Source organism: Nicotiana tomentosiformis, chromosome 11 (genome assembly GCF_000390325.3).
Source record: "Nicotiana tomentosiformis chromosome 11, ASM39032v3, whole genome shotgun sequence".
Taxonomy (NCBI): Eukaryota; Viridiplantae; Streptophyta; class Magnoliopsida; order Solanales; family Solanaceae; genus Nicotiana; species Nicotiana tomentosiformis.
In genome coordinates this window covers 106,929,774-106,941,981 of record NC_090822.1, presented here as the reverse complement: position 1 = coordinate 106,941,981, position 12,208 = coordinate 106,929,774, and the positions used below count along the sequence as shown (strand labels likewise).

Genomic DNA, 12,208 nt, shown 5'->3' with positions numbered 1-12,208 from the left:
AAAGTTCCTAAAGGGAAACGGAGCTTGCTATCGGACAAATGATTATCCAACCATTCACTAGTGGAATCCTCAAAGGAGCAAGACTTCCCATGTTCCAATTCGCATTCTTCTCATTCGAACACTAGGGGAGGGGGGATTATATGAGAATACGACAACCTGATTGCCATAGAAAACGGGACTACAAAATTTGGGAACAAAAATGTCTCATCAGGACTAGGGACTACACAGCCATCCCCATAGAAACAAGTTGTACAAATTAGCCACACATGTAATGGCAATTTCATTTAGCAAAACAAATGCTTATGTACTTTTAAAGATAGAAGGAATAAAATAAAGTCCTTTATTTTTATCTTGTTTCTTGTCCGAACAATGAATTAATTTTATCATTTAAAAGTTAATCAAGTACTTCAAATGCTAGTACCGGAATGAATAGGAGACATCCTCTTCAGGAGCACCGTAAACATAAGAGGGCCTTCTCTTATGAAATCTCCACGGTAAAGGGTTGGTTTCAGAAGAATTCATGTCCGAAACCCAAATGCTATCCGGGAAAAAATACACTCGTAGCCTTGCATAATTCGACGCAAAAAAGTAAGCTTTGCGCAATGCTTAAAAAAACACTTTTATTTATCAAACGTGCCAAAGCACAAATACAAAAATTTAAAAAGAAAACAACAAAGGTAAAGAAAGCAAAAAGCTAAACTACATCGCCCCCAGAACTCAGGGGAAGAGAAGCATCAGCACCCCCGGGAGAAGTAGGCGGATCTTCCATCGGCTCAGGATCTTGGCCTTCATCATTATTCTCTTCAAGTTCCTCCTCATTTCCCGAGAACTCAGAACTAGAACCAGAAGAGTCAGTTGCATCGGGCTGAGTAGGGAGGCGTCTTCGAGCGGTTAACTCCAGTTCTCGGGCCTTAGCGATTTCATCATCAATATCAGTGACGCCCATTTTAGCCTATTCCAAGGTTTTCTTCTCATTCTATACATAGAATATCTTTTTTTAATGATGAGGGAATCCGCTCGGCGCTGAAGTTCTGATTTAAGCCACTCCACCTCGGTTTAAAGGCCATCCTGCTCAGATCTCGCGGCACTAAGGCTAAGATCAAGATCCCGGATAGTGGTTATATGTACCTTATTATGTTCCATGATCCTCTTATACCTTTCATTCATCTGGGCACGCTTATCCTCAGCAGCATCAACCTCTTCAGCTTTGGAGTTCAAGGCTGCCTCCAAGTTATTCAATCTCTCAATGGAGGCAGATTCACGCTCGGCAGTAGCAAGCACATCATTTTGGACATCAGACCATTTAGCCTTGGCTTCTTGAAACTGTACATTTAACTGAGAGGCTTCTTGGCTGAGGGCTATCATTTCCTGCTCACTATGTTGCAGCCGAGCCTCTAACTCACCAGCTTCAGCAGCTTTTGCTTCCAGCATCGGAAGGCATGCAACAATTTAGTCCCTCTCGGCCAACATTTTATCCCGCTCGAACTTAAGCTTTTCTTTATTGAGGATCAACTTCTGAAGGCCCTCAAAAGTAAGGAAGTTGGCATGCAAAGAAAAAACCCAAATTAAAAACTTTATCATAGCAAATCAAGAAGAAACAAGTAGTAAAGAGAATAAGTATGTTACCGCTGTTGCATTGTGCATGGAATTATTCAACAACAGGAGAGTGTATCTTCTTCTTATCTTTTTCTGACGCCAGCGGCTTCAGATGGCACTCGGTAGATACCGAGAGGGAAGCACTCCTCCTCCTCTAGGGATCTGCAGAAGGGGGTGAATAGTTGTGCCTTAAATTCTCATGGTCTGGGGGCTGGGGAGGAAGGACATCCTCCTCTCGGGTGTCTGCGGCTAGTGGGGGTGATGTAGCAGTTGCTGGTAATAAAGGTATGACCGGTGTACAAGGGTATGAAGTTGATGATGTTGTGGGTTGAGAAGCAGCTGCGGCGGAGGCAGTGCTGGTTGTTGGTTGCTCACCAATCAAAGATGGAAGAGGCCCGGTACTCGGCCTCACAGTACCGGGAGCAGTAGTTGGGACCAGAAAGGGAGAATTGTCATTCTCCACCAAGTCAAACTCTCCCTAGAGCACTTGGGCATCATCCTCGATTGAGTTTATAAACTCTTCATATTGAGCATTCTATTGAGCCGATGAAGGACATTGTCTCCTTTGTAGGGAAGCCCCTTAATCACTGGCTTCCCCATCATCATCAATCACCGCAGTGGTTGTGGCTACCTCGGGCGTGTCTTTCTTCACCTTTTATTCTTGCCCTCTGTCGAGGAAGAACGCCGCCTTTTGGTTGTTTGTTCTCTGACCGGGGACTTCGAGAGGAAGCACTTGTACCGGAAGCAGATCTGATGGCGCCTGTTCTGGTAAGATCTTTCTTCAGTAGCCTCGTAGCCTCCACGAGATTAACCAAAACATCTTCCTTAAGGATGGTAACAGAGGCCTGCGGGAGACCTGAATCCAACAAAAAGTGAGGTTAGCCAGTTTTCTTATGCACAAAGATAAGATGAGGGAAAAATCAGTTTCACGGCTCAACTTACCGTGATTATTGTCCCTCCATCCGTATTTGGGGACCAACTCTTTCCACCGGCGGGTGTCAAGCGTGGTGATGTCCAGAATCTTCTGAACCCACAGATCCAAGACTTCAACCTTTGGAGGTGTCCACCAAGTTGCTGAAATAATAAAAAGAGAAGGGTCAGCAATGACTTTTTTTAGAAAATAAACAGACTTTGAACTTACGTATACGAGTCTTGTGGAAATATAGAGTTGTGGCCGAGATGATATCCCTGGTGGCAACAACGACGAACCGCTCCATCCATCCACGGTCGTTGTCGTCATACATGCTGGTGAGCAAAGCATGGTGTCCACGTTTGCTGAAATTTATTACTCCCCCACGGAAAATCTTGAGGGAGTAGAGATTAATCATATGAGCCAAGGTGAACTCCTCTTGCGTTTCCTGGCACAGCCGCCGCAGACATGCCATCATTCGCCATATCGAAGGGCCCACTTGTGCCAAGCACACTTGGTATCCTTGGCATAACTCCAAAATCACAGGGTCTAGTCCCCCGCTCAAAGAAAATGTACCCAAAGTGAATGGGTACGTATAAATATACATGAAGCCGTTCTTAGTGAAGGTTACTCGCTCCACTAGTTCGGGAGCAATGATGTTCAGGTCATGGCAATCACAACCCTCTTTCATAGTAGGAATGCTGGAAGGACGGATAGAAGAAGGGTATATGCTAACAGCCCAAGTGCGAGAACTTGAAGAAGGGAATTTCTCTTTGAAGTCCTTGGTTGTGTTGAGTTGTTTGGGGATGATGGTGCTCACCGTAGGGGTGTCAGCATCAACATCGATTTCTTTGTCTTTGTTCTCGAACCCCTACCGAAGAGAAGACCGTAGTTCTTGGAAGAGTTATTAATAGAAGCCATGATCAGCAGAAGGTGGTAAGAGTTCTGTGAAGAAAGATGAAAGTAGCAAAGAGTTGAATGCAAAAAAATTGAGAGAATTTGTAGAACTGTTAAGTGTAAAAAAAGAAGAATGAGGTGTATAAGTAAAGGAATAGGCGGCTAAAATCGTGGCCATGATTACCTCGAGAACCGGAGAAAATATTGCTAAATCATGGAGTAACACGTGTTTGGGGTATTAAATGCGAAGAGACGTGCGTCTTATCAAGCGGCAGAAACTTTTCAGAAGAGTTAAGTGAATTTCCCACCAGGAAATGAATTTTCACCAACTTTCTAGTGACACAAAGATATGCCACTAGAAAGCAGGGGGACTATCTGTATAGAATAAAATCAGTTCACATTAAATACTCGAATGATAGAGTGACACGTGGAACCGGAGACAGACAGAAGACGAAGCTAGTGGAAACCAAGATCGAGGACAACAACTTCGGTTGGCATCGGGTAGATCCTGAAGGGAACATTGTTAACGAGGGCAACAGATATTTTCCACCAGATGATATTCAATGAAGAATATTCCTCAGTATTGAACACACGTCCGTTACAGAGAATTTTGGCATTCGTTTTCTGCCGTTACATATTCATCAATGGTCCCGATTATTGTGATTTAAGAGGGGCTTGATCCTAGGACCTTGTTCCCTAGGTATAACTATAATTAGTGACTTCAACAGCCATTGTAGGACACGAAAATTCTGACAAACGTATACTACACATTATTCCAAGCCAAATAATACTTTATTTTCCTCTAACAATATTCTTATTGCTGTCTTCGGAAGCATTGCTCCGGGAACCAAGCTGTCTGCTATTTTATCTCGATTTCAACGCTAAGTCTTGCATTTTATTTAATTTATTTATCATTTTGGATCAAATCGCTTGTCTATAAATCACGCTATAAATTTAACTGCACCATTTTACGAGTAAACAAAAACAAAATTAAACCATCAGTAAGAAAAAAATTGCACTTTCGGTTCAACTTAACTGGTTGCAACAGCTCATAACTTTATTTTTTATATTATCATCATACATATAAAGAGTTATACGTTATGGTGAAATTAGATCTAATAGTTAAATAATCTATACTATATTGGTGACGAAAACATAAACTTTAGATCACAATATCAGAACCACTTAACGGAGCAGCGACCAATAAAGTAGATTCACATGAGCTAGTTAGCTTTAAAAAGACGAGAAGATCTAAACTCTAAAGGGGGAGGAAATAGATGAAATAATTGGGAAAATAATAAGTTAACACATGGCTCCACATTGGGTTGTGATATTTGAAACATAAGATTTGACAAGATTACGCCGTTCATAAAGATCATGTTCCCACTTTATTCTATTTTTCTTAGAGGAATGAAAAGGGAGAGGACAGTTTTGGTTGGAAATTAACTCCCTAGTTATTTTCAAAGAGTTGATGGTTCAAATTGATAGAGATAAGTTTCAAGAGTTTTTATTGTGTAAGGACTAGAGATAAGTTTCAAGAGTTTATACTGTACAGGAAACTTGGCATTTGTATTTGTATAAATATGTGCAATGAGAAGGAAGACATAAGCTGGCATATTCTTCAAACTAAGTATATCTAACTCTTTACTTCATTATGGTATCAGAAGCCACTTGATCAGCCATGGGTTCTGAAACTATTACTTTCTCCTCAACTCAGTCGTTCCCCTCGCAATCGTCCCTTGGTCTTCCACTTCCTCCCCCAACCGTTTCAAACATCAAAGGATTTGTTCCCATTGAGTTAACCTATTTGAACTACTTAACATGGAAGAAAGTTTTTCTTACTGTGTTAAAGAGTCACAATCTTCTTTCCATGATAGATGGCTCTATTCCATGTCCTTCAGTTGATCATCCTGAATTCAAGCTATGGATTCAGTGTGATACAATTACAATGAGTTGGATTAATGCAACCCTTTCTCCATCCGTCCTTGATACTCTTCTCAATTTTTCTTGTGAAACATCCGAGGATGCTTGGGATACTTTGTCATCCTTGTATCTTGACCAAGTGTCCTCCTCGGCTATTCACCTAAAATCGAAGTTTCGAAATTTCAAGAAAGGGTCTCTACTCTATGGCTTGCTCCCCTAGAGCTATAGGCAAGATCATTACTAAGGATGATCTTGTGACTCAAGTCTTGCAAGGCCTTCCTTCGTCTTATAGTACATTTATGTCTCGCCTCAACGCTAGTGGCATTCTGCCTTCCTTTATTTTCTTGAGACCACTGTTGCTTATAGAAGAGGCACATATCAGGAACACCCCTATAGAAAATTCGTGTTCACAAACCATTGCTTTAGTTACTACTACTCAAGGACAACTTAACAGTGGTAATCGATTCAATATGGGGCAACAACATGGATGTGGTAGTGGTAAAAATGGTAGTCATTCTAATGGAAGAGGACACGGAAATCCTTCTCGATTGTTTTCTCCTTAATGGCATGAATTTCGACCTCTAAGTCATATCTTTCAACCTTCTGATGGAATTTTGGGTCATTCTCCATTTACTCCCAATCCTGCAAAGCTATGTCAAATTTGCTTTCATTATAATCACATTGCATTGGAGTGCAAAAATAGGTTCAATCACTCCTATGTCTCCAATGCTATTCCGAAGTTTGTCGCTGCCATGAGCCATGAAGAGGTTCAACCTACAGTTTGATATCCTGACTTTGGGGCTTTCATACACATTACAATGGCTCAACAAAACGGAGGCAACTTCTCAATCATTGCTGCTACTTGGAATGCTTCGTTGATTACAAGACCTTCAGCAAGTAGATCATGAATAATCACTTGCAATTCCTGGACTTGAGTAATAACAGACTTGCTATCTATCATTTTGTAGTCCAGAAATTTTGCGGCAACGAATTTCTTCATCCCGGCATCTTCAGTCTTATATTTCTTTTCAAGTGCATTCCACAATTCTTTGGATGTCTCCATGCTACTGTATACATTATACAGATTATCATCCAGTCCGCTAAGAATATAATTCTTGCATAAAAAATCAGAATGCTTCCACGCTTCAATCACGAGAAAGCGTTCATTATCTGGAGTTTTATCCGGCAGATCAGGAACATCTTCCTTGATGAACTTCTGTAGACATAACGTAGTTAAGTAGAAGAACATCTTCTGCTGCCAGCGTTTGAAATCAATCCCGGAAAATTTTCCGGGTTTTTCTGCCGGTGCCAACGCCGGTGTTCGGCTTGTCGTTGCGTTGGCAGTCGCCATCGGAACAGCTTGGTTTTCGTTTTCAGTCATCATCTTTTCTGTAAAAGAATGACACAAACAAACGTTTAATACACGTTTTCAAACTGGAGTAAAAATCACGTAGATTTTAATATCCAACAAAACGCCACGAAGGCTTAACTCTCCAAAACGGGAGTACACAAACCACAAAGGTTTTAGTTTGCAGAATAATTAGAATACTACAAATACAGAAATAAATATTAAATTCCTTAAGATTGTTGTTTCCCGTCAATATAGCTGTATTTGTAAATAATAATTCTAATTCTGCAAAATATAAATTTACGTAATAAAACAGTAAATAATTCGAGCCCACTGAATTCACAGTGTTTCCTTAAGGAATTTAATCCCCTCCTAGTACCCAAGGTAATGGATTATTTCCTCCCAGGATAGAACGAATAACACACTGGTGTAGCGGTACTTCAAACCCCAGTGTTTCAGCGAACACAAAGTTCGGTAGCAAATCACACTTACAGTTGCTTTGTTTGAAGTTAAAAACAATGCAGAACGAAGGAGTATAAACTCAGAAAATCGTATGGAAATGCTGAGAGGAAGGAGTGCAATGTATAGCCAATTTGTTGAGCGAATTGTGTGTTGTGTGTTGAGTGTCTTTCTTCAACATCTGCTGTACATATATATAGCAGCCAGTGTTGAAGAAGACCAAACGTCCACCCTCCATGGTGGAGCAAGCACTTCATGTTTGTGGAGCAAGCACATTCATGGTGGGAAGAGCATTAGGCGGCTGCCAAATGGTCAATACACGGATTGGAAAATATCCGTTACAAATGCGGATAATCTTACGTTAATATTTACTATTAATCAATCAATTGACCAAATCCAAATCCAAATCCGAAGCCGTAGCCGTTGGTGGAGCAAGCACGTTCATGGTGGGAAGAGCATTAGGCGGCTGCCAAATGGTCAATACACGGATTGAAAAATATCCGTTACAAATACGGATAATCTTACGTTAATATTTACTATTAATCAATCAATTGACCAAATTCGAAGCCGAAGCCGAAGCCGAAGCCGAAGCCGTAGCCGAGCGAGCGACGACGACAGCGCGAGGCTTGCTTTCTTCTTAACTCTTTAAGAGTTACAAGAAGAGCAATTATATATATACCCACCAAAAATGTCTTCCTCTTCCAATATGGGACAATGTCTCATTGTCAAGAGGGGGAAACTTAAAATTTTACTCAAAATTTCATTTTTCCCTCCATTTCGCATTCACCCTCATTTTAAAAATATTTCATCTTAAAAATAAAACCTCAACAAAGCATAGGCACATAAATAATGCTATTCGTTGCCTCTTATTTCAAGCCAAAATACCATTTAATTTTTGGGCAGATGCATCCCTAGATGCTCTCCATCTTCTTAATCTTACCCCTCTGCCAGTTCTAATTATTTTTCGCCTTATGAAAAATTATTTGGTCGTCCTCCTATTTATGATTCACTCCGCGTGTTTGGTTATTTGTGTTACCCATTTGTAGCACATACTCATGTTATTAAGTTCCACCCACGTGCCGTGCCTTGCTTATTTCTTGGTTTATCCTCAATTCATAAAGGATTCAAATGCTTGAATCCATGTACAAATCAAATTATAATCTCTTAGGCATGTAACATTTGTAGAATCAGTTTTTCCATATCGTTCTATGTTTTCTACTTCTTCCCAACTTCTCTCAAATGTGTTTGACTTTCAATATCCTTTTACAATATCATCTTCAACAGATTTACAACTAATTCCCATATCTCCGATGCTCCTCCAACTCTCTCCCGTGTTGCCAACATAAGTCATAGTAATCCGACAACTCTATCTCAAACTACAACAACTGTTATCCCTAACAACTTTCCGGTTTTGTCTCAAAGATTGTCCCAAGATCCGGTAAATAGCTCCAACTCCCCAACTTCATCTCAATCTTCAAGTGACATGCAAATATCACCGTCCCCTCTATCCTTAACTTCATCTAATCAGCCACAAGATTCCAACATTAATTCTACCCCATCACAAGTTCAAAATTCCAGTCGTGAGTCCAGTCCATCTCTGTTGACTTGAGCGGTTTTGGTTTTGATGATTGACAAAGGAACACATGCATGAACCAGGTCCATGGATAATGTACACAGGTGACAGGCAGAATCAAGCAAAAGTCATTCACGTGAAAGAGATAAGTATAAGTAGTTATTTATGATAATCCATGAATGAAAAGATTGCATATTTGATAAGGAGCAGGACTCCTTACTTGAAGAGAACTCTATCCAAGATAAGAAAAGAGTTACAAGTTGAAGATAACTAGAACTCTTCCACCAAGAAAGAATAAAGCATTAGACTTCTAGCTAATCCTTATTCTACTAACTCTATAAATATTAGTTTTGGTCTCTTTTATAGGAGATGCACACATACTGAAGTTAAGCACGGATTGAGAGCAAAATAGCAAGGTATTTTGTGAGCAATTTCTATGAGATTTAAGAGTGCGATTCTGAAACTACACGAACCATATTGAAGAACCAGCTCCATAAAGAGTTTTGTGTGTCTTTCTTTATTTCTAGTTCAAAGTGTAGTAGGCGTTTTGAGATGTACCTTTCAGCTTTCTAAGAAGCAAATTGTACTAGGTACTTGAGTTGTATCTTTTAAGTTAGAGTTAACTTGAAGTATTCGCAACAGCCTGTGGCGTGTTGCTATAAGAGTTAGAGTTAATCTTTAGGTTTGCAGGAGGTTGTAAACTCTAGTTGTATTGTTCAAGTTAGAGTTAACTTGAAGCAGTCGCAACAGCCTGTGGCTAGTTGCTACAAGGGTTAGAGGTAATCCTTAGGCTTGCAAGAGTTTGTAAACTTTGTTGTTGGCTTAGAGTTGTAATGAAGTGTTTGGAAAAAATCCTACTGGGTAGTAGGTCGTGGTTTATTCACCTTTTGAGCCGGGTATTTTTCACGTAAAAATTCTTGTGTTCTTTACTTTCTACATTATTTATTCCACAATTGTAGTGTACGGAACTCATAGAAGAACCAGGTCCTTCGATAATCCAGTGCACACAAAAATTAGGCACTATACAAATCACCCCCTCTGTTGTGTGGTATTGAAGTATAAAATATCAATTGATATCAGAGCGGGTTATCCTTGAAGAGGCTAACACCTTAGGAATAGATCAAATGAGTGCACTACCTAGAAACTATAAAGAGCAATCTACTAGGCCACCACTATCCAATGGTCACTATCGCTTGGAGATGATTGATGGATGCTTCAAATGTGGTAAACAAGACCACATGATCAAGAATTATCGTATGTGGGAAGTTGAGTGGAAAGAGGAGAGATCTGAAAAAAGGATCCGGAAGAAGGAACAGGTTCATGATAAGAAGAACTACAACAAAAGGATCCAAAGCAATGGTTTCTACTTGGAAAGAGAGTTCAAATGAGGACAACGATGATGATAATGTTGAACGAGCTCTTATGACAATTGGAGAATCTACAGATGAACCTGATGAATAATCTAAGATAAATTTTCTAGACCTTAAAGAAAAAATTAAATTCATTTCTAAAGATAGACTATCAGAATTGTTGCTAACTTTAATAGATGAATCTAAGAATATAAGTTATAAAAAAGAACAATTGTCAAAAGAGTGTAACTTTTTAAAAGCAAAGTGCAAAAACCTGAGAATTAGGGCTTGTGAAACTGAAAAAGAAAATATTGTTTTGAAGAACGAGGTTCATGCACTTGACACAACTGTCTTAGAACTTACATCTGATAATCTGAAATTGAAGTTAGGAATAGGTAAAGAAATAGCTAGTGTCACACAACTCACACTAGAAAAAGATTTAGGAAAGGTAAAAGATGAGCTATATAAGAGGGATGGACAGGTAAGAGTCCTAACGGAGGATTTGAATAAGGCCAAGCATGAGCTAGATAGAACTTGTAAATGGAACAGGTCCTCTGATGCACTTTCATAGATACAAGAACATCATAGTAGTAACAAAAGAGGACTTGGCTTTGGGAACTCTGCACTTAAGTGGGATCCCAAAAGCAAGTATCCCAAACTCCCTGAGAACAAGATTTTCACGCACTGTGGTAACACTGGTCATCATAAAAGTGAATGCACTGCAAAAGAGAAGGCAAGTCAAAAGAATAAAAAATTTGTTCTAGGGAAAAATAGGCTACCAAGTGGGGTTAAAAAGAATGTGATTTATCCTTTTGCCTATAGAAAGGGACACAAACTAGTTTGGGTTCCTAAGGCTAACCCATGATTTCTTTTTGCAGGTCCAAGTGAAGGGGAGCATCCCATTTTCCCCTGATAGGAAGCAAGAACCAGTTCCTTTCACTTGAGGACCTTAAAAGAGGTAATGTCTCCTGTCACGACCCCATTTTCCCCTTCGTAGGATGTCATGATGGTACCTACTCTCTAAGACTAGGTAAACCTAACAATCTGTGGAATAACTGAATAATAAAACTAAAGCTCAAATCTAAACATGCGATATAATTCAAACTACGATTCAAAATCAATACATCTCCCAAAAACGGTAGAAATAAGTCACAAGCTTCAAAGAGCAATTACTAAGTGTCTGTATACATCAGAGTCTAAAGGAAAATAACAGAGAAAGGATAGAGGGGGACTCCGAGGTCTGGGAGCGCTGACAAATAGACCTTGAAGTCTCCACGAACGGTCTAACTCACTGGTATTTAGGCTGGTGGGAAGAACCTGGATCTATACAAAAAGATGTGCAGAGTGTAGTATGAGTACGCCACAACAGTACTCAGTAAGTGTCAAGCCTAACCTCGGTAGAGTAGTGACGAGGTCAGGTCAGGGTCCTACTGGTTTAAAAGAAAAGTAAGGCAGAAGATATAATAATATTTTGAAATGACTAAGAATTTAAACAATAAAAAGTTTCAGAAAATATCACCACAATAAATAGAGGTACACAGCAGGGGTACTTCCGAGATACCGCCTCGTAGTCCCAAATGTAAGATGCAGTACATGGGGATCTCCCGAGGAACCGCATCGTAGTCCCAAAGTAAATATGCAGTACATGGAGGATCTCCCGAGTAAACGCCTCATAGTCTCAAAGTCCCAAAGTAAATATGCAGTACATGGAGATCTCCCGAGTAAACGCCTCGTAGTCCCAAAGTAAATATGCAGTAAAGGGGGATCTCTCGAGGAACCGCCTCATAGTCCCAAAGTAAATATGCAGTACAACGGGATCTCCCGAGGAACTGCCTCGTAGTCCCAAAGTAAATATGTAGCAGGTAATCGAAAGGAAACGCGAATTTTTAGCAAAACTCTTACAGTTAAAGATTTAATTCAAATCAAGTAAAGCAGGTAATTCAACTAAGCATGTTGCACAAATTGCAAGTAAGAATTAAGGCACGTAGGCATGCGGTACTAGGCTAAACATGATCACTACATATGTTGAAACAACTCAGTTAATGTATTTTAAAAGGTGAAATATCAGCAAGAACCGAATTTTCCATAATCAGCCCGTATACGCACTTGTCACCTCACGTACACAGCGCTCACATATCACAAACTGTTACAAC

General features: G+C 39.9%; 1 protein-coding gene across 1 annotated transcript; it reads right to left on the bottom strand.

Moving 5' to 3' along the window:
- Positions 1–694: 694 nt before the first annotated feature.
- On the bottom strand, positions 695–1,431 carry LOC138901988 (uncharacterized). The gene is made up of 2 exons (XM_070189790.1): positions 1,129–1,431; positions 695–952 (listed from the first exon to the last, which is right to left on the bottom strand). Exons 1-2 carry the CDS (start codon positions 1,429–1,431, stop codon positions 695–697), a joined length of 561 nt encoding a protein of 186 aa, XP_070045891.1.
- Between the last annotated feature and the right edge of the window lie 10,777 nt (positions 1,432–12,208).

Bases quoted from the DNA above. Each gene is read 5' to 3' on its own strand.
- LOC138901988 (XM_070189790.1), bottom strand. From the start codon at position 1,431: ATGCTGGAAGCAAAAGCTGCTGAAGCTGGTGAGTTAGAGGCTCGGCTG. The intron at 953-1,128 runs GTACATATAACC...ACCTTGGAATAG, and splicing joins GGATCATGGAACATAATAAG to GCTAAAATGGGCGTCACTGA.